At 37.6% G+C, this 23780-nt stretch overlaps 1 protein-coding gene and 1 long non-coding RNA gene across 2 annotated transcripts in view; one reads left to right on the top strand and one right to left on the bottom strand.

The window, feature by feature from the left end:
• UBAC2 (UBA domain containing 2) overlaps positions 1–23780 on the bottom strand; it is a 95564-nt gene that overhangs the window by 6454 nt on the left and 65330 nt on the right. Inside the window, exons 6-7 of the mRNA XM_032679366.1 lie at positions 23096–23143; positions 11530–11775 (exon numbers count right to left, since the gene is read on the bottom strand). Of these exons, the coding sequence (XP_032535257.1) occupies positions 11530–11775; positions 23096–23143 (294 nt within the window). The remainder of the gene's footprint in view (positions 1–11529; positions 11776–23095; positions 23144–23780) is intronic.
• On the top strand, positions 4018–5313 carry LOC116782586. The gene is made up of 3 exons (XR_004355265.1): positions 4018–4111; positions 4883–4897; positions 5066–5313. It is a non-coding gene; the product is annotated as an uncharacterized LOC116782586 (long non-coding RNA).

Raw genomic sequence — 23780 nt, forward strand, 5'->3', positions numbered from 1 at the left:
TTGAAGTTTTACAGCAGATGCCTTGATAAACTACAAATGTTGAGTGATGCATTCAGAAGAGTTCCATGTGAAGACTGCTAACCCCTTCCCAGAAAAAACAAACAACTAGACAAATTATATCAACATAGTTGTGAGAAGATCTTTCTTGGTTGCCCTCAGAATATTTCAATTACCTTTGAAAAATGACAAACTCAGTTCTTAACTATATTAATGAGGGAAGAATATCTAACATTTAATGGTGTGTGGACACGGATGTTTAGGATTAATTGCAACACTGAGGTCCACTTCTCATCTGTGTATTACTTTAAACTGCACCAAAACCAGGTACATTAGGTTTCTTTATCTTAACTGCAAAAAATTGTTTCCCTTCACAGTCTGGTCTCTAATTAGATGATGAACATGCACAAAGTTAGGCTCAAAAGAGCAGGGATTCAAGGAACTGCAGGAGGAACTATGGATCTGGTACCGTGCTAACCCCATAAAGTAAAGGTATGGAAAAATTGGGAAGTGTTGCTAATGTTGTAGATCTGTAGGAGATGGAAAGCAAGGCTACAAATTTCTAGTGTGGATGGTGTCTGTGCAAAGGCCTTCAGACAACCTTAACTATCACAGCAGAAATACATGAAGATCTGGGAATTTTAATCTGAGCCAAATCAAACACCAAATAATATCTTACACTAAGTAAATATGAGAAATTCCAGTTAAAAAATGAGCAGGAGACTTCCAGACCAATACTCCACCTTGCCTCAGAGAAATTATTTTGCAGACTTCCCTTCATAATTTTATGAACAATTCTGTACTGCAGTGGTTTCACACTATACTAACACACTTGCAAGAAGTTAGAAAGACTTCATATAAGATAACCAATCTGATTAATTTATTTAAGCAATGCTTCTAAATGCTCTGAGAGTCCCTACTGGGGAATCAGCACACAATATTTGTGCATTTCACAATATACTTGAACCTCAGCACCAAACAGCCCAGAAGAGCTCACACCAATCTCTTCACTCCCTGTTACCTTGTCTCAGGTAACAGAGCTCTCCGGAGTGATCCAAAACATTAAGCAGTGGGGATGCTCAAGGGTCCAGTATGTAAGTTCCCTTCCTGAGCAGCACCTTCAGTGACAAGTGTCTGCCACTCTAATCCGTTTAATGAAACACAGGCAGTTCTTCTGTGATTCTGGTTTGTTGGTTTTTTATAAAAAGAATTAAGTGTAACACTACATGATTTTGGGGGCTGGGACTTACTATGACTCAGGACCAAGTAAGGAGGATCCATTAAACCTGTCACATCCAGTGCTGATTTCCACAACTGACAGACTGACTCAGGCTATCTTACACTTTGATTATCTCAGGCAATATTTTTCTTTGTCCTGAATCGTAGGTGTCAGGGAGCAGTGAGTGCAGGTGTACTACTCGAGAATGAGAAGCACTGAAAAAGTCAGTCTACAGACTATCACTCACAAAAATACTGCACAGAAATTGGTGCCTGGGCCCTATTTCTGTTCGCAACATAGTCTTCAACATGTTATCAGGAAAAACACTTGACAAAAACACTGCCTCATAAATTATTCAACTAGGATGACAGACACGCTTAAAAAAAGGCCTATAAACTTTTCTCCCTCCCTTAATCCTACACTATAATTTTTTAACTATAGAAAAATTCAGTTTCCTTCTTTTAGCATCATAAAGACTGGGTGAATTGGTTGATTGTAAATTCTCTGTTACTGCCTGATAGCAGACAAATATACCAAGGAAACCATTTTATTGGTCTCTAATAAATCACTACTAGAAGTGGACTAGGAGAACACTGGTGATGTTGGAACTTCCGTTACAGGAAGACAACAAACTGGTCACAAGTTTAGATGACCAAAGAATGAGATTTAAGAACAGACTGGATTAAGGGAATGGGAAAATTGCAGCTCTTCATCATAGAAAGGTTGTAAGGAAATGCCATATTGATGATTTATTCTTGGATAGCTGCCAAGGCTTTATGTACTGAAGCTGTGCCTTATGAGGTCACATCCTTGACGTCTTTTTTTGATTTGGGTTGCTGCTTTTTTTTAATGGTGCCTGGGTCAATTCTGTTTACAAGAAAGAAGTATCCTCCTTTCCTACAGAATAAGGAAGAACTATCTAGAGCTAGCAAATGTCTCTGATTGTACAGCCTGCTAAAACCCCAGTTATGTCATTTCTTTTCACATAATCTACGCCCCCTCTTTTTTGAAAAACAGCTCGACCCATTTCCCATGTACATACCTGCCATGGCATATTTTCTTATCCAAAGCTTGACAAATAAAAATGTTATGTTATGGACAATTAACAAATATCCAGTTATGTAGCCTTTGGATATGCATATATTTTAATTAATATTTCCAAAAAAAAAGAAAGAAAAGGCTTTATAAAAGTCCTCTTGAAAGTGATGCATGTGGTTAAGATATTTTGATACTGTTATCTCATGTAGATGGTTAATGCCAACTTGCCATCTGTTTGCACAAACAGGAAGCACTTCTTGATATCTGTCCTGTTCACCTTTTCTTAACATAACAACCGCAGCAAAAGAAAAGAAAAAGGAAATTGCTTTGCATTTCACCTTTTAAAGTAACATTTTTAAAGTTTGCTACTCCGCATAGGAGCTATTACTTGGTATGGACTTAAATATTGTCTTACTTCTTTCATCTAAAGCTTCATTAAAAAAATGTACTGAAAGCAAGAAACATTTATTTACTGCTTTTCTGACATAAATTTTTCAGCAATTTCTTGACTCCAAAGTAGACATACTGATGATAGAAACAAAGAAAAAGCATAGCCATGAATGACATAATACCTGCTGCTCTAAACATTATGTAAGAGATACCAATGGTAAAATTTCCAGGACACTTATTCAAAAGTCTAGCCTGCCTCTTTTTCTGAGGACAAAACTTTCTGGCTTCTTGAATGTTTTGGGTGGGTTTTTTGTGTTTTGTTTCCCTCTTACTTTAATAACTTCCTTTTTTTGAAGGGGGGTAGAAATGTAACAGTGTTAGTGTTCTAAGCATTGCTCTTAATGATGGAAAGAATTCCAATTTCTCTGGAAATTTATCCTACAGACAAGGCTCTTTAGCCATGAGGCTCTGTCTCCAACTCTTAGTTGCTGCATCCTGAGCTTTGATGCCTGTAATTGTCCCTGAGGAGCTGATGTGTCACAGAAGTTCAGAAATCCACATGTGGTCTTTTCTGAAGCCTGATCAGCTATTTCCTTTGAAATCTGGAAGGAATAATTCAATCTGGGCTCTGAAGCTGCCTGAGAGATAATGGAAGGGATTTCAGCACTGGCATGACACCTTCACAGTAACAGAAGCCAGAAATGCCAATGGGCAGGGCACATTTGCTCCTTGGAGGCAAGGAATGGCTGCCTCTTCTACTGCATTCAAGGAAGGCCTTCCAGACTGGATGCTATTGCATTCAAGAGTAGTGAACGCTTCCTGGCATAATCGTGCCAAGGGCCTGGAATTGTAGACTGCTGCTTGTCATGGCGGGAAGGTGTGCTGCTATTTGGCTTGGACACACAACTGCTGGCAGTAAGTGAAGAGCTGTGTAGGTACCCCCAAAAACTAGTGGATAGCTCAGAACTCTGAAGAGTCAGACTACTCCATGTTTAACCTGGTACCGTAAGGGTAAGCACCTATTCTGTACTGAACTGTGCATCACAGTAACATTCACTTTTCATTCCTGCTATGATGCAGTAATTCAGCCAGAATGTGATGGATCACTATGCCAAGAAGAGAGATATTTCATGTCAAGCAGAAATTGAAAGATGGCATTTTTGAGAACTGATGTTATTCGTTCATCCTACATTAGGGAAGTGTTGATCAGGACTCTCAGACCTTCTCTGCAATAATATTTGGATTTGGAGCTTCTCTAAACAGTAGAGAAAGAAAGGACTTCCTTTTCCAAACTTCCCAGTTTCCCTTGCTTGTGTCAGCTATTCATCCAAACTGAGCTCTTGCTGGTGCTGTGACATCACAGGTATGGTCATGGCTACATCAGTTGAAAACATGCATCCATGTCGTCCTATTAGCAGTGGGGTTTGTCCATTTTTCCTCACAGAAATCTCAGGTATATATTGAAAAGTAAGTTCCCATTATTATGCATTAATCTTTGTAAGTGAGTGAAGCTGATCATAACCATAAGTTGAGCATAACCACCAGCTGAATTTTAAAGCAATGACATGATTTGGAGCTGTTCTTCCATTTGACATTCAACACTTGCTGAGTGAGACAATCAGGTGTGTGGGGGGGGTTGTGCCCAGTGTTCAAAACTCTGAAGGCGGGTCCACCAGCATGAACATGGGGTCTGTACTTGAGGAAATAACATTAGCTCCATTTTAAACATTTTGCACAAAACAGAGACAGTTCTACTTTAATGCATGGCTCTTTGGATGTGGACTGGTGACAGTGAACTGCTATTAATACATGACGATGAGACAGATAACCCTTCATTCACCTCCTGTATACAAACCTTTTCAAAGAGTAATAAAGAATAAGTAGAGGCTGGAACCAAAGTGAGAAATCAGAGTTCCCAAATTGTTTTGATTTGACAAGCTAAGAGCACAGCTGGGACAGGTGAGCTGAACTGGCCAAAGGGATATTCCACACCATAGAACATCATGCTCAGATACAAACTGTGGGAGTTACCCAAAAGGAGGGTCGATCTGGATTTGGGAACAGGGTCTGGCATCTGTCAGCAAGTAGTAAGCAATTGTATTGTGCATCTCTTCTTTGGTTTTTTTCTTTCTTTTTATTATCAATATAATTACTTATTATTATTATATTTTACTTTGTTTCAATTATTAAACTGCTCTTATCTCAACCTACTTTTCATTTTCCTGCCCATTCCTCCAGGGTGGCAGCGCGGAGGTGAGTGAGCGGCTGTGGGAGCTTAGTTGTTGTCTGGGCTAAAACCACAACAGTAGCACATTAAGACAAGCTGGGGTGAACCCAGCTTGCAGTTGTTATGTGCTAATATCAGAGTTCAAATCAGAAAACCTGAATACTAAGGCAGATCACTTACTATCTGAACCACAGACTTCTTATTTACTATACGATACGGAAAACGGCACTAAGAAGAAATGGCCCATCAAAACTCTCTCAGTGCAGACTGGAAAGAAAACAGAAGCAGGCCTGGAATCCAATAACCAACCACTCCCCAAAACGGATGCTTTATTTATCCCACATTCACTAGAAAAGAAGGGACAGGTACAGCTGAAAAGAAACTTGCCTTCTATAAGCTAGACTTGACCAGACAACAGTGAATTAAATACTCTGGAAATGCCTGGGGACATTTGTGCCCCATGAATTTTTTCATACAAAACTGCTGCAAGTTAAATTGCCAGAGGAAGAGAATGTAGATCAATCAGACAGGAGAATAAAAATACTCTATTTCTCAAAAAAAATTTATTTGCTTTGAAATAAAACAGTGTTTTGCTTTAGGAAGTTGCCCAACCACTGCTTCTCTAGGGAAACCGATTACAAATACTAAACAAATCGAAAGGCTATAGCTCAGTCAGACAGAAAGAAAATTCCTTAATTCCAGTCCAAGAAAAAAAAGGATTGTTCATGTGTGAGCAGGGTGCTATTGAGGAGTAGGAATCAGAGAAAGTTAGCCTTGTGATTGTGGCAGGTGCCTGTTAATGAGACATTCAGCTTACTCTAGTAGTACTACTAGTGTCTGTCAGGTTGTGGAATTGCCAACTTCCATAAAAAAACCAGAAACCTGACGTTTCGGTGGTAGTTTGTAGAGGAAATAATCATAGACTATTCATTACCTGTGTCAGCACCCTGGAAATTCCACATTTTTAATTTTACAGCTCGAATCCATGAAAAAAAGTTATTCAGAAAAGTAAAACAGAAATGTCTAAATAGCAGTGGGTTATCAGTTGCTGCAAATACATTATTGAAATACAACAGCAAAAAACCCCAAAATTCAGACATGCCAACATCAGCGGTATATGCAGTTTTTACACCCAAAAACCTCTTGAAATAAATCCAAGTTTATTTTCAACACAAAGAAAACATTATTAAACAATTACAAGATTGGAAAACGCCAGAAGAGTGCAAAAAAGCAAAGGATGAGTTAAAGACACACAGATCTGAAGGAAAAGATACTGTTTTCTCTACAAAAAGGGAAGCTGTCTGTTATTTCAAAAAAGGCTTGGAGTATATCCACACATGTAAACTGGCATGCAGAGGAAGGGGAGAATGATGGAATACTGGATCTAAATTTAGCCACAATTATTACTGCTGCAGCATACACTTCATTCATGGGCTGAAACAAACCCACGAATCACTCATCGGTCAACTCAATTCTTTAAAAATACAATGACAAATCTTATACACACACATCTCAGGAGTCACAGCACAAAGAACTTTTTTTATCCTATTGGTACCCTACATACCATTGTCTTTGGAGTCTATGGAAGGGTTGCTAAAGACAGTTTCTATTCCATTATGTCACAAAATCCCAAAAAAGCCTCAGGTAACACAGACTGGTTGGAATGGAAACCTAATTAGAGAAAAAAACTTTGTGTGACACTTGGCTGAAAGTCTCATCCATTTATTCAGGTAAAGCAGTCAGGTAGTCTCCTTCCTGACAATGACACATACATTTGTGGAACAAAACAAACAAGCTGCTTCCATCCAAAGTCCTGGCTGTGAGAGGAAGGGTTTTTATGGACCTAGCAGTGTATAAATGTTGCAGAAGGTCTTCATGGTTCAAAATATCTGTTTGAAGGACTTATTAGTACTCAAACTTGTGAAGTTACTCAAGAAGACTTCACTAAAGTGCCATCTCTCAGTACCAGCAGGAGAGTTAAGGAATATGCTTGGGTCTGGCTCTTACACTTCTTTGAGAAAACAGAATTGGACTGTCTGGGAGTATATTGACTGAGGGATTTTTTCCTACCATCATGAATGAGGATAATATTCCTGAGAAAGAATTTTGTGCCAGGAAAATCTTTGCTCCGTTAATCCATTTTTTTTTTCCCAAGGTCAGGAGTTTATTGCTTAGATATAACCAGAAGGTAAACTGACAATCTAGCCTCACAGTCTTTAGTTGACCAAATACAAAACTTGCAAATTTCTCAGGATATGAGACTCCCTATAAGACACTCAGTTTGCCTACCCACAGAGCATCTCTCCTGTGTCCCAGGAGAAAGACATCTAATGAATGAACAATTAGAGGAAGTCCCTTTGTTATAGAAGTCTGGTCTTCGCAAGCAGTAGAATCTCATATAGAGATGCCATGTGATATGAATCAAAGGAGAGTCTAGTCTCACTGAAAATTAATGGCAGCTAGAAGAGAAGAACAAAAAGATAGGAGGGAAAAGACAACATAAGCTTAAAGTGGAAGATAGGGTAGAAAGAGAGGTAGTAAAATGAAGATTTTCATGTGTGGTTGTAGGCTTATCATACAGTCTGAAGCAACCTAGTAAAGTTCTTCTCTCATCCAAAACACTTAAAAGAAGCCAAGATGTAGGCAATACCATGTCCTAACATGCTCAGCATGAATAAAGGAATAAATGCTCTGTGGATACAAAAAACATTTTTTCAAGATGAAGGGACTGAGGTTCATACACCACCCCTCCCAAATGGGCACAGGGATGAGCGCTCAAAGAAGCTGTATTTAGTGCCAACAGAAGGCACTGACCATCTTTCTGCAACTTTCCACCACCTTCCACATATATGTCTTTAGTGACAACAGTGTTGTCAATAACAACTAGGCACGGAATCCTCCCTTATCTATTCCCAGTTTGGTTATCTGCCAGCCTCCCTCCATATTTCTCAATGGGAAGTGAAAGTCAGGCTGACTCCCTGCTACCCACACTGGTGCACAGATGCAGCACTTGCTTCCCTTTTCCCACCATGTCTTTTAGCTGGGTTAGGTTACAGAAAGATAAACTTTTGAAAAATGCTGGGAAATGAAAGAGACCAAGAAGTAGAAACATCAGGACTGAAGACCAAGATTTTTATCAATATTACACTGTGAAATGGATAAAATAGCAAATGATTACTGGTGGTGTGACATGATGGGAGAGAACTTCCCAAGGACTTTGTATAGGAGCAAACACCAAGTATGGGAAACAATGGAGACGAAGGCGAAGAGATGATGAAAATGTGGGAGGAAAATGGGACAGTAGGGAATGAAAATGTGAAAGCGATATGAAGGGGAAAAAGAGATCAGATAATGGGGAAAAATTAAAATATGATAAACTATTTAAATTACAACATAGGATAGGCAAAGAGCATGAAGGAAAAGAACTAAGAAACTGAAGTTTTAAAAGCAGTCACAAAATAGCAAGATGGTATTTTTTGAGGGAATTAATACATATGGCACACGTTTTATTCTACTGCCTCTATAGGTGCATAGAGGTGACATTCAGTAATCCTACATTTGTGACAAGATCATAATTTCTCAGCAATATCCACGGGAGAAAACAAAGAACAAAAAGTTTTCAAGATGCACACTACCATCTGTTTAAGGGCTGTATCCACAGCAACTAGAGACCAAAAAAAAAAAATCAGTCACCATGTAACCACACTCCCCTGAGAAACTAGCAACAAAACAGTTTCTAACAACATATTCAGACACAGTACCACTGAATATTTAAGGATTAAAATGAGATACATCAAGTAATGAAGTTAGTTCAAATTCTACCACATATTCAATCTACTTGTCAAAGTCACGGGTGTTTTGACAACCCAGCACTCACATACACAGCTCCATGCTTCGGGGTCCTCCAGACCACAACATTTCAGCTAGAGAAAGAATGGGAAAGGTAAAGCTCAAAAGAGCTGCCGGCAAAGAAATTCTGGGGTGCTTGTTCTTTGCTTTTCCTATTTTGTAGAAAGTATCCAAAGTGAATTCTGCTTTGGATAAAAGGGCTCTGTGAACAGGGGGAAAAAATTATTTACATCCCAGTATCTTCAATATCTTGGAAGTACAGTATAAACAACTTATAAGAAACGCTTTTCACCCAGTCACCCAGTTTCTTTCCCTGTTCTAATTTTTTTTTTTAATTAAACTTTTTTTATGTTGGCTTGTCTTGTCACATTCTTCAGAATTTCTTGCAAAGACTTGAAGAATAAGCTTTCTACAAAAGGTATCTATTCAAAAGAGGGGCCTCCTTATGGCTGGAACAGAATATGCTGACATTGCATAGACTATAGAGCACTGTTAAAAACACCGATCTTCTCCTTCCGTAATACTACCAACATTCTGGGAAACTGCACTGCCCCTTTTCTCAAACAGATGAACCCAAGAGTAAAGGAGTAGGAGAAATGAGCAGAGCACCTTCTCAAGGGGGAGCTAGACAAAAGTTTTGCACTATGGCATGCAGAGGAAACTGGAAGTTCACTTCTCTCACCAAACCAAATGGAAAGCATGAGAGAAAATGCTACTTTGTCTCACCTATGGCACACTACCTACACACAACATACTGTGACTTCAGAAATTCACACAACGTTCTCCTAGAATATAGTTCAAAGCCATATCTAATGACTGATATGTACTTCACAGCTTTTATTATTTTCAATTTCACAAAAAAGCTGCTTAAAACTGATCTGCATTCTTTATCAGTTTCACTCTCACAGGAAAAGTTATCAACTAAATTCCATCTGCAATGTGATCTGTTCCACTCCACTGTCTTCAAATTACACATTTCCAAAACGTCTGAAGGTAAAAGAATTGCTCAAGTATAGCAATCCAGAAAATTATTGTCAATTTTTCAAATATTATTTTGAGATTGAAATTAGCCTGCTTTCCATTTTTACCACTACACCTCAACATTTGTGAATGATACTTTTTGTGATTTAGTTGATGGCCAGTAAATTCTGTGAGTGAGTCATTAAAAAAAACCCGTCTGGTCAAAAGCTTTCATGACACACTTTTCTGAAGAGCCTCTCTGAAACATTCATACATTAATCCCATTGCCTTCTGATTGCTGGTTTCAAAGATTAGCAGTTAACTAAATTATCAGTTAACTAAATGCTATGCTCAAGTTAAAGGCTAAACATGAAGGTAACTTGAAAAGTGTTTTGATAACTCGTAAAGGGAAGCATCATACTAATGTTCAAACAGCCTTCCTTCATTTTACTCAAACCCTCCACCTTTTTAAAGAGTTCTATTTGAAGTCAAACATGAAAAGATGTTTCTCCACTTTCATTGTTCATCGCCTGAGGAAAGGACAAGATGAGAAGAAAACATTATCAACTGTTCTTTTATAATTTACTGTTCTGAACTTATTTGCCACTTTTTGCAATTAAAGATATATTAGAAAGACTGTCCTTCGTAAATGGAAATGGCTTCTTTCTCCTATCTGAAAAAACCTGGCTGTACTCTTCCCAGCTGCTTGTAGCCCAACACACACTTCCAATTCATTTCCTATTACAAGGTCAACATTCAAGAATTGAGTAATTTCTAGTTCCAATCTTATGCTAAAACTGATTAATTTTCTTGCGGGAATAGAGAAAAGTAGATCAGGAACTTTCTACCTGAGGAACAACTTCATCATACTGAAACGGAAAACAAGGAAAATAGAATGATATTATCAGAGACCAGAAACAAATATTCATACTCTAGTTGTTGGCCAAAGCTTTATGTCATCATGCCTCTAATTCTGGCAATGCATTAAGGGTACCATGGCTATACCTACTTGCACAACACTATCTGGAACACAACAAGAACTTGTGTATCAGTACAGAGCTGTGTTTCAGGCAAAGCAAACTCAGTAAACACCTCAAATTGCTAGGCTGCAAGTAAATATATATTCACATAGAGCAATGCAAGGCCCATGTTGTCTGCTAGTAACACATACATCTAAGATACAGGAAAAAGTGAATTGAGACACCTTCTATCTTGTTTCAATACCCTACAATGCAAAGTCTGAGAATATCTGCATTTGTTGGTTTGTCTACAACAGAGAAAATAAAAAGGCTCTGCTATTGTGTTTGATAAGGAAATAAACCAAGAGCATTAAACATGGCAAACAGAAAGTCCCTTGTGGTTTACCTCTGTAAGAAAGGTAGAGAATTTAATTTCTGCCCTTTCTTGAAAGAAATAACCTGTACATCTACAAACAGAGGAGTTCTATTGACGATTTTCAACCTCTCTGAAAAGGATGCTAACAATACAGATACTCAGAAGAGTCAGAAGTATTTTGACTTCCCAAATTTATGCAGTGGCCCTTATTAAAGACTACCAAGAGGCAATCACTCTACCTTTCAGCCTCATTTCTGCTGAAAGAATGCCAGGAGTACTGATATCCCTACAGGATTGTCTGACATTCTGCTTCTATCTTGTGAAGCAGTTTTAACACATAAAGCGATACAAACCATTAAATGGCTATTAGCAGTACAACAGTATATGAAAGACTGATGGAGAAAAATAAAAAAAAAAATCATTATTTTTAAGAAACAGGAACCACACAAGATATATGAACCAAAACTGTATCTTTCTCATAACAATATAACCCTTAAAAAATGTATAGCAATACCTGCTGCTGTCTTTGCCGCCTCATTTGGGCAACCTGAGACATCATGATTTGACGATCCAGTAACTCCATTCTCTGCTGCCTCTGGATGTCAACTGTTGCTCCCATTCCCACTCGAACTTCATTTGTTGGTTCCGCAGATGAGAAGACTGGTTCAAGAGTCCAAGAAAATATCTTTGCTACCCATCTGGGTACACAAAGAATTCGATGAACTTTTAATATACTGCTATTGTAGCAAATCCCAGAAATCTAAAACCAAAAATGAAATGTTAAAAAAACCCTCAATACTAAAAAAACTTAAATACACCAAATTTACTTTGTATTTGTCTGCAGGTAACAGTTGGTCTTTCTGTTTTTTAAAGCCCTTTTTACTGTATTTACCCAGAGTTCTCAGTCAAGAATCAGAGAACAAACAGGGGATTTCTTCACCTCCAACTTCCCCCTAGAGACTATTAGTTTTTTTAATCCATGTAGTCCATTGCCTGTGACTCATAAAGTTGCTTAGTGTTCTTTTGTTTGTTTCAGAATTTAAGCCCAAACCAAGTGACCCTTTCTCAAACTGCTCAAAAATTCAAATAAAACTTTCACTTCTAGTACAGGAATTGGTCAGGGTATGCTGCATGCTGACTTGAGAAGATTAAGGCTGCTTTTGAGGATACTGAAACGCTGTAAACACTCCTTCAAAAAAAACCAACCTCCCTTAAGGTTTTTGTTCCCAGCATCCAAGTCTTTCCTTCTAATAAAAATTAAAGCAAATCAGTGGATTTGAAGTTAAATCTAAGAGTATTCACAGACTTATTCCAAAAAAAAGCTCTACTAACTTCTAGGAGAAAAAAACCAACAGGTTTAAAAATCAATTAATTAAAAACTGTGATATTGAAAAAGCCAGTTTTTGTGAGGCCCTTCTTCCTCCTATAAGAAAAATACCCATTCTCTGTTTTGTGCTTGCCTTGGGGCTTGATTTTACTTCAGATTCAGCAGGAGCAAGAGAAATCCACGTGCCCCATAAATGATCTACAGTCATCACTCCACCATCAATCTGAATCCCATTACGAAGCCCTAGCACTTGAGCCCATAGCAGTTTATGTCACATTTCAGTATTTGTGACAAGTTATTGTCTGTCATGCCACAAGAATTATGCTGTGACAGCAGAGTGAAATGAACAGGAAGAGATATGAACCTCAAAAAATCTGTAAACATACCCCAAAAATGCAATTATACTAGAAGCAATGTAGAAACTCCACACTTGGAGTATTTATTTATTTGAGGCTATTTATTGTGTCTCACTGACAGACATTTGTATAAACATACTAAATGCACTGCTTCATATATAAAGGGAAACAGCATAGGAAAATGCAACAAAGTTTGGAAGGGAGGATATTTTTCAGATTATTTACAAGGTTATCATTAATCATCCCATGAGATGATGAGACTTTTAGCAAAAACACATTCTGGTTTGGGAAATACTGATTTTTATTTCATTCTACTTACATCCAACCCTGAGAGCAGTCATAAAATGAAACCTCAAACACAGGCTGCCATTCTAAAGTGAGAAATAAGAGTTTTAAACTACCCTTAACCCCTTCAATCTTTTTGTGTTATGAGAAATGAGATAAACGTGATGGGATAAGAGTAAGGCCATAATCACATCAGAAGGAAGGCTGCCTATAACATATAGGCAAAGGAAGGTCCTAACTGGACTCCAGGAATGATAGGACACTGGAACAGAAGCTTCTTCATGACCTCAGAAATTCTTTCCTCACCTCTAGTGAAACTGTTCCAGATGGCTGTAAGCTCATGACTGAAACTCTTGCACATCAACTGGAAACTAGGATAGAACTATAATCACCAAAGAATAAGAGGAGGAAGATTCATATCACTTCTGCAATTCATCTGCTTTTGGTACGCAGTACTTGAGGTGTAGCAAGAAGGTCCCTCAGAAGCTAACCACCTGGTCCTGAGAGGGCCATGTAGATAGGCTCCTCACCCAAGAAAACCTAGATTGTACAATGACCAGAAAGGTTATTTTTTGGGAGCAAGAATTACTGAACCAGGTTGCAAATATTACATATACACTTAATCTGATTATTTCTTAGACGCAAAATGCACAAGCAGCACCAGGACCTACAAATTATCTTCCTTCCTTCTACCTCATTAGTTGTAGGTAGTCTTGTTAGGCTATGGAGCCAGGCCCCATTTTTGGTTCCAGAGATTCTGCATTCCTGATTGTACAGGTGTAACTAGGCAGGGAAAGAACTGCCACTCAGAATGCTTTGTCTAACATCACATCAGCATTCCCTCACTTCTTTCAAATGTCCCTCCCAAATTCTGATCTCTGCTTTTATCATCTACAATCCTTTGTTAAGGTCTAAAGTTTTCAAGGCAACCTAAATCTTGAACGAGTTCAAAAAGTCACAAGAAAAAAACAAAGCAAGTGGTGATAGGAAAATCTACATCTCCCTGAATGTATGACAAATCTTGACACGTGTCTGAACATATTAACCACAAACACAATCACTCTAGCAACTCAAGATAGAAAATACAGCAAAGAGATAGCAGCGGCACGTCTTTAGTGTCAGTACTTTGGAACTTGTTTGCCTCAGAAGGGAAGGTGTACTGCAAGCACCAATTAGCTGCATCAGTAAAAGTGTCCTCGCATTTTTCTGAGTAGAGATGGATAGTCACAGAATCATCCAGGTTAGAAAAGGCCTTTAGGATCATCAAGCCTGATCATTAGCCCAGCACTGCCAAGTCCACTGCTAAACCATGTCCTTAAGTGCTTCATCTACATCACTTTTAAACACCAGGATGGTGACTCAATCTCTTTCTGTCCTGGACAGCCTGCTCCAGTGCTTGGCAAACCTTTTGGTGAATAACTTTTTCCTAATATTAAATCTAAACCTCCTGTGGCATAACTTAAGGACGCTTCCACTTGTCCTATCTGGGAAAAGAGATTGACCCCCACCTCATTACAACCTCCTTTTAGGTAGCTGTGGAGAGCAGCTCATTCCAGAGCACTTAATCAGAAAAAAAGGCTTTATAAGGTTAAAAGTTTATGGGCACTGCTAAAATGGAGAATGGCACTTAGTATCGCACGTGAGACTCATATACACAATAGCTCCTACCTGCCTTCATAGATTTACTGAGGTCACTGGAGTAGAATGTCTGGTTTACAGCCAATGCACCAGTTGCACTGGGCTGTCTTCTCTCTCCTTACTGCTCCTCAACAGCAGACTAGTGTCTTGACCCCTCCTTGTCCTGTCTCTTAGACAGAAGCTCATTGCATAACCCAAACATGGACTTCAGTGGTCACAGAGCAGGAAGGGTAGAAGTCTGACAATATAAAGTTCACAATAAAGTCTAAAGTAAAAAGCACTTGGTCAAGGAACAAGACAAAAGTATGTGGGACTAGCAGAAGAGAAGTGTATCTTCTACATGTAGTTGCCAAGAAACTTACTGTGCACCTGTTGGGGGCAATCATGTGAGACTGCAATTCTTCACAAGTATAAACATTTGGAAGGAGAGCACTGGCAATCCACCTTGTCATCTCCACATCTCTCAGAACGTCCTTCTCTCCCTCCCTTCCTTGATTTACTACTCCAAATATAAAGCTATTAGATGGAAGTATAAGAAACTTTAAAATTCTCTACTCAGTTTTAACAAATTTTCAAGTAGTTTTGCCTAGTGAGGAAGAGATACCTATTTGCATATTTCCAATAAACCCAGAATGGAGACATTTGCAGTTAAAATAGGTCTTGTGATTCAGTCTGGTTTGGTGTCATACTCTCATCTTAATGTCAAGTATTTCCAAAGAACTTCTGCTTTAGCTGGTTCATATGCAGAACTTCATAGATATCATTTAAAAAACCACAAGCTTTTAAAGTATAAAACAACTTCTTACACCATTCTTGTTATTGATATTGAGTTAATTTCTAGTACTTAAAAAAGCAAACCAACATTATTTATTCAATGAAGATGACCTCATATCCCAACTTCAGCACTTTACATCAGATTGAAGGACTACTTTTCCCAAACAGAGGAGCTTCTACTGTATTTTAGCCTCTAAAAAGTCACCAGAGAAGGACATTATGATTATGTTCACACTGTTAGAATGGAGAATTTTTGGCTGGCATCATAAGATGCATCTTAGTTGTTTTCTGTTATTCACACTATCATAACCTACAAACTCATCTGCCATAACATACACAACACAATGCAAGTGGAGGAAATGAGAGTATGCTGGAAACTGTGGCACGGTGCAGAAAAAAGTGTGCTTTTATTTTTTCAGTTTCTTAACACCATGGCTTAGCACTGGTCCTTCACACTAAGTTTCTTAACCTCCTCCCGCCCCTGTATAAAGCCCAACTTCTCCTCCCCTTCCCTCAAATCCTTCCAAAGTTGTACACTTTTTAGAAAAGTGGAAGTAGCTGTAGTTTCACTGTTACATTAGGTAAATCAAACATGGAAGCTCTCTAGTATTTTACACGGCAAAGACACATATGCTCCACTACTAGCTGAGACATTTAAAATCACTGTACTTGATTAACACTAAAAAAGGAAATAAAACAGAAGAAAAAGTAGGCAGACTGGTGTAGAAAATTATGTTGAAAATTATTTTGTCTAATAGTTAAAGCTTGACAACAAATACCCAATTACTTTGTTCTGAAAAATTTAAATATATTCATATGTATTCGAGACTTGGCTATTTTCAGATTTCAACAAATTGAAAGCAAATAGTAATTTTCTTAAGGTGAAGTGACATTTTTATACCTATTTTATCTGCTTAATCCTGGGTATGTTTCAAATTCTATACAACTAGAATCAAAGCATGGGGCTGGAGCTTGAGTCAAGATTCTGTATTACCTTGATTAGAGAAACACATATATCAAACTAAGAGGGATCATGTGAAAACCACCCAACAAATAAAATGACTACACGGATATTTTTAAGTTGTGTTACAGATGTAACACAACAGATTATTTTGTTTGGGTTTCCTTTGCAGAAATAGTTACAAATACTATAAACAGCCTTTTGCAATAATTAGCTTGAGAGAAAACTAAGATTATAATGGTTCTAAAGTAATTGTCTTCATTTTCATTCCCAGTTGACTGGGCTCATGAATTTCCCAGGTACCTTGAAACTTTTTTCTTCAGAGTTCATCAATGCTCCCTTTCTTGGTCAGGTGCAATCACAATCAGCACTCAAACACTGTGTATACGCAAGTATGACTGTACTGCCATTTCAGCACATACAGCTATTCTTAACTTGCACTTGTGACCTAAGGATAGGTTCCCTTGGGTCTCTGCTAGCATTCTGCAGGTTATCATCATCATATTGTTAAATAAATCTCTTTACATAAAAGATCATGATTTGATTAATCTGCCCCAATGTAGACATTTGTAATTTAAAAGCCTACTTATGAGCTGGTTATTTTAAGTTGGTTTCACAGTCAACAGAGAGAAATGGGCACTCTTAATATGTGACTTATCCTAAGGCAGATGTCTCCAAAGTACACACAGCTGAATTACTGTCACAGATTCCCTCTCTGGTAACACTGCTGCCAAAAAAAAGTAAATCTTGATACAAGCAATCTGACTATTAATGAACTGGTTGGTACAGTTGATCAAGCAGACCAGATTTTGGACAAAGAAACTCTTCCTCAGATCTGAGAAGATTAGAAGTGAAATACAAACTACTAACTAATATCCATTTTTCTACAGGATCTTAGAAGTCGTGGATATAAAAGAGAAAGTATCTTATGACATATTATTACCTTCTCCTATCTTTTCTTGCTATTTTCTCGTTCTTTCAGAATTGGAAATATCTGCATCTCCCTCCTCCCGTTACAACCTCACTTTCATTCTAACATCCCCTGTATACTTGGTAAGTCAACTACATTTTTTTCTCAGATGCTTTAGCTGACACAGGAATAAGCACTAGCAGCTTAATCAGCTGTCATGTGTTTATATATGGCCAATTTGACATGAGCAAGGTGTCTAAACACACACCGCAAAGAAGATTAAATCAATACAGTCAGTAGAACATAGAGACACTTATCTCAAACTAAGTCACCCACAGTCACTCAGTTGAATACTGAGCACTGTCCACCTGCAGATATATCCCCTTAGTTTTGGGTAGGATTCAGCATATCTGCTAGTGTACATATGGATATCTGCACCTGTCCTGAAATTAGTAGGCAGACAGACAATGTTTCTTTTTCATTTTCTAATCTTTGCTATTCCATTGTTTCTCCATTTCTCATTTCAGGTTATGTACTTCACAAGTTATGCATTGCTGATGTTGCAGCTGGAGCACTGTGTTCAGTTCTGCGCTCCCTAGCGTAAGAGACATGGACTTGCTGCAGCAAATCCAGTGCAGGGCCACAAAGATGATCAAGAGACTGGAGCATCTTTTACGTGAGGACAGGCTGAGAGAAGGGGGACTGGTTGGTCTGGAGAGGAGAAGGCTAAGGCGGATTTTATCAAAGTATATAAATGCCTGTAAGGAAACAATGAAGAGGATGGATCCAGGCTCTGCTCAGTGGTGCCCAGTGACGGGATCGCAGGCGATGGCACAAACTGAAACGTGGGAGGTTCCCTCTGAACATTGGGAAACACTTTTGCACTGAGAGGATGATCGAAAACTAGTACAAGTTGCCCAGGGAGGTGGTAGTCGCCATCCTTGGAGTTACTCAAAAGTCATCTGAACGTGGTCCTAGGATAAGCCACTCAGGGTGACCCTGCCTGAGCAGAGAGGTTGGACCAGATGTTACCCTCAGTGATTCTATGAACTGTCTGAGTACTTGGTCTTTGGTGGGTAGTTCTATCAGCAAAGGGGAATCACATCAGTTACACACAAAATAATGTTTTTATTTAGGAAAGTACTTAAGTACAGGCAAACTTTTTAATAAATGAGTAGTCTCACTGATAATAGCAATACTTCTGGTATAAATACTGTAACACCAACATCAAATATTCCGAAATTAACCAGATGTAACATTTAACTAACATTAACCTGAATCACCACTTATAATCACACAGTTACGAAGAGTTCAAGGAAGACTAAAGACCTACATAAGACTAAATGCGAATGACTGAAGGATGTCCAGACTAACTGAAGGATGAAGGAGGATGCATGGCAGGATGTGAATGTGGAAGTAACTGCATACATTAACAGTCTGACCAAAGATTCTCTTTGAGAAAGTACATATTTAATACTAAGTTTAAGTATGTAAAAGGGATGATATTTTACGTGCAAATACTGTAAATATATGTGGGGTAATGCAAATGTTTCTGCATTCCCGCCAAAACATCTTTAAAACAACAAAGAATTCAGTATGAATTGTTCAAAATCACTTAAGAAAGATGTGGAAGAGGAAAAACAACAACGAGAAAATCAATGATTCTTAGGTCTGATCCAGTATTAGCTACAAAATGTTATTTTTAAGACAAGAACTAAAAAAAAATTAAAGTCTGGTTTAATTATTTTGCTCCCCAGCTGAATCACATTTTATCCTACAAATGCCCATCCTAAAGAATAGGAATTCACTATACAAAAATACCTCAGCTGGATAAAGATCTGGATGGAGACAGTTCTTAACAAACAGAACTCAAAAGTACAATCCAAAGCACACTTGTGAATGTTTAACAGCAGATATCTGTAGTTTATGTAAAACTAAGTTAGCAACTTCAAAATTATGAATAATAACTAATACGCTAAAAAACTGGAACTGAAATTAAAACCATGCACTCAACACTGAACTTTCTATCTTAACCTTAAGCCATTAAAGTACATGCTCTAAATTGCAGATTCTCTATATTTTTCAATATCTAAACACATAAAGCACAACTTTTCATACCACCTGAGAAAAGTAAATCACAGTGTAGCATAGAAACAACGCAGAAGAGTGTTGCATTTGGCTTAGGGAAATCGCCAAGGTCAACAGGGTTTTAGAAACTTTTCAATTTCAGTTTCCTAAGGTTTGAACTGAACTCTACACAAATTCAAGGCAGCTCACAGGAGATTTGGTGTGTTTCAAATTTTGAGCTTTAGGCAATGCAGGTCATCTTGCAAACAAATAAAAAACTGACACTAGACAAGAAGAAAGAGGCTACAAGACTAAAGTCACAGAAAGGGCCTGAAATATATCTCTTCCTTATGAAATATAGCCCGAGCTACATGGTTAGCAAGATCTGTGGCATGTGATCTGTCTGATAACAACATTATTGTAATAAGTGGAGAGAACTGCATTTCCCAGCAGGACATATGTCTTCTGCTGGCCACTAACCTGAGCTTACTTCTTGAAGTAGACGTGCTCCAGCTATGACTCAGTGAGCCTTGACATACCTCTTAAATTTCAATCCTACAAAAGTATAGCAAGGACAGATGTAAACTGGGAACCCAAAAGATTTTAAAGGGTTAAAAAAGAAAGGGAAAGAAAATGTATATATCCAATGAGACACAGATATTATTTTCTAAGGTGTTTTGAATCTTTTAAAGAAAAAAAAAATAGCAGCACAGCTGGTTTGGGCCTCCACTAAACTGAGTGATATGCATTCCATGGAAGCACTTCTGTAAACAACTGTTGAAAGGATTTCTTGCATCCCTAATACGAAGTTTCCTAATTTTATGGCATAAAAAAATCCTACTGGAAGAAACAAATCTGGACTGTGTGTACCAAGTATGGTACATTTCTGGCAAAACAAATCACAAGAAATTAAATTAGTCTCATAAACTATAAGAACATTATAGATTACTGATTACATCAGATTTATGATACGTCTGTTTCTTAAACTCTCTTTCTTACAAATTAGCATCCTGTATTTAAACAGCATGTTTTACACAACATACTAGTGAGTGACATACAAAAAAACAACTGAGAGGTAGTCCAGTTTCACATGGAGAGTAAAGAAGCTGCCTTTAAGAATGGATTCCTATGTTGATTCAAAACTAGAGATCTAGGAAGATATACCTCATCACAAAGACAGACAAAGTAGACCTTTTGTATTGCAGTAACACAATATGGGCCGCAATCTCCACAACTGAGAACAATCCACTACAAATTTGTAGTCGAACTACAAATTGTCTAAAATTCCCTATCACCAGGCATATTACATCAATGCCTACCTGCAGACATAGACTCATACACACATGCAAACACATTTCTGTAATGATGGCATCACTTAAAGCCACTGAAGACAAGAACTTAAGGCAGTACAATTCCCAATTGCTCTATACCCTGCCTGGAATTCACAGGAAAGTCTTAACAGCAGTAGTATGGATGAACAAAGAAAGAGTCTCCAGTGCCACATCTCACACCTGGTAAGTCAGATCCCATGTAGTCTAAGAGTGTTCATTATGTGTTAAATATAAGTTGTGAGAATTTAAGTAAACCTAAACCACACAGTGAAGAGAAAGTGGAAACTGACAACAATTCAGAAATTGTGTTGGCACTGTCCATTTTAATTTTCCACATAAGCAGAAGTGCAACAAAAGCTAAATTACAAGATAGCATCATAATACACTCATAAGAGTGTGTAAGTGATCTTTAGCACTAAAAATACAGTGAAGTGTCTAACAGGCAATGAACTAGTGACTAAACATCTCACCTATCTGACTTGGTGTCCGTACACTTACTCAGCCTTTTTGTACAAATACATGAAAATTTGAATCCACAAAGATACAGTAATTTAGAAAAATGTCAAGAGTAATAAGAATTATAAAATACAGGTTGTTGGAATGACTTAACATTGATTTGACAATCTATTTATTTCTGTAATTGTACATATATGTATACTATCAAGTAACTACACTTGTAGTGCTAAAAGCCACCTTCACAGTGTTTCATACCCTTCTTCAGACTACTTATTATACTGTGAAGTTTATTTATTTATCAAATTTTCTCAAAAGATGCCAAATTTTAATTTCTAACAGAGGAGAAAAAGACTTTTAATTCACAGGCGTGTGGTATATATGTTGTGCAAAAAAATGGCTAAAATTCAGGACATGAACTTCTTTCCAAATTGTAGCACTTATTACAAAGTGATAGAGTCCAATTCTCCACATGCTGTGGAAAAAATCGAGACTGAAAACACATCATCATTGATGATGACTTAATTCATGCTGACTGAAGCAATATGAAAACTTCAAATTATATTTTTAGCCTTCCTTTGACATAGAGAAAGTAATTTAATCCTATGGATTTTTACCTAAGTAAACATACTGTCAACCTGCAATTAAAAAAAAAAAAACTAATTAATAAAAAAGAATACTAAGAAAGTTGCATTATACGGCTGAACAAAACTTTATATTAAAAGGGAATTAAAACAAGAACTGCATAATCTATTATGAAAAAAATATTTGAGCTGTTCTTTATAAGTCTGTATAACCAATATACATACAGCTTCTGTTACCAGGAAACAGGGAATTAAAATGCCTTTCCATTTCTTTCCTTTCCTTCCCTCTCTAATGAACACCTGTTCAAAAGGAAGGGCTATTAAAAGAGCCAGAAGAGTAACAGGAAGGGTAGTGTGTTTAGAGGAAGTCACAGATCCTTAGGTGGGCACAGAGGCTTGGGCTGATTTCCAGGAGAGATTTCTGGTTTGTTACTTGCACTGCTTTCATCAATATTTATTGTCAGATCAAATAACTGAACAGACTTCACTGTTTACTGCTCTGTCACTCTTGTTAGTTATCCTGCAAACTCACAGCATATTTTGCAACAGTCAGTGCAAATGGTAAGGGATCAAACTACTGAGTTGCAGCAACAATATGTGAAGTGTCCAAAGTGTCCACAGGCATTTCACTCTGAGCTCACTGCAAATTCAAATTAGTAGGTTCTAAACAGCAAGGCCCAACTTGAGTTCTTAAGATTCCCCATCAACTTAATAATGAGCTTCTTTTGAAGTTACTAACTCTCACTGTTTGAAAAGGTTATAGTCTTTTGGGTCAAGAAATCAGAGTCTGAGCTCCTAATTTCTAAGTTTGTGTAATTTTAAAACAAGTTTATCAGTATCTAACAATCTGGAAAATTTAGTACAATCTGTTTTAGCACTAAGTGCCTTAGTACTAAGAACAGAATCAGAAAGGAAAAACACAGATCACACCTCCTTGACTGGTGTGAAGAAAGTGATTTTGCACCCTTACTGCTGTTGTCATAGTGAGAAACAGCTGTACTACAGATATCCTAGGAGAACAGCAAAGCATGAAAAATCCTCACAGTAAAGTTATTTAAAGCTGTTTTTTGGAATAAGGCTTGCTGAAAACTAAAAAAAAAAATAAATAAATTAAAAAAAAAATTTTTACCATTTCCTCAATAGTCTCATTTATAGTTGTGGGTCTAAAGCTATATCCAGGGCAGTTAAATTAATTTGAGACAGTCAGAGAGCAGTTTATCACCAGCTAGTCAGTGCTCTGCACCTTTGAAAGTTAAAGATGAAAACTTTCTACTTACCAATACAAAATGTTACTTAGTAGTTTCTGTTCTTTTTGAGTCCTAATATACTGTGCTGACTCCATACATAACAGACAGTTTTAAGCAAGACATGATTTTTAAAACAGTAAGACTTACCAATCCACTTAAGGCTAAAATCCAGATGTAGGAACCAGAGGTTAAGAGCTAGAAGACAAGAGTTGGGATTAAAATTTTTATTCTACAAAGCTGTTGCTATCAGAACTACTAAGTTGCAATATTGTATATAGGCTATGCACTCATCATGGTAATGGGAGACGTCAGACATTTACCTCTGTTAAAATTCAGTTTAACATTAAAAAAAGATGTATTCCAAACGTAGCAAAGGGGAAAAAACACAGGATCCAACAATTGTTCTCCTTCTACAGGACAATACATTTTATTTTCATATAGCTTACTAAGTATAACAGGATGTCAGTTATAGGCTGCACAGAAAAACAAGTCTAAAAGACAGACTGAAGCAACGGAAATGACTCAGCAGCAACAGGAGAAGAGTTCCAAGCAGGGCAGGCACTGCGAGTGAAGCTCTCAGACATGCAGACACAGAGAGACTAAGCATGAGCATCAAAATAAAAAAAATAAAGTTCTCACCCAGTCACATACTTGCTGACATGAAATCACAGAAATAAACTGGAGTGAATTTTAAAAAAAAATCCTGATAAGCCAACAGGGCAGCGTATTATTTCTACTATCAACTGGAAAAATGGGCTGAGAATTAGACTGATACTGGTTACTAAAATAGTTCTGCATGATGCTGACTGAATCAAGAGAATACCTTCCCTCT

The sequence above is a fragment of the Chiroxiphia lanceolata genome, chromosome 2 (genome assembly GCF_009829145.1).
Source record: "Chiroxiphia lanceolata isolate bChiLan1 chromosome 2, bChiLan1.pri, whole genome shotgun sequence".
NCBI lineage: Eukaryota > Metazoa > Chordata > Aves > Passeriformes > Pipridae > Chiroxiphia > Chiroxiphia lanceolata.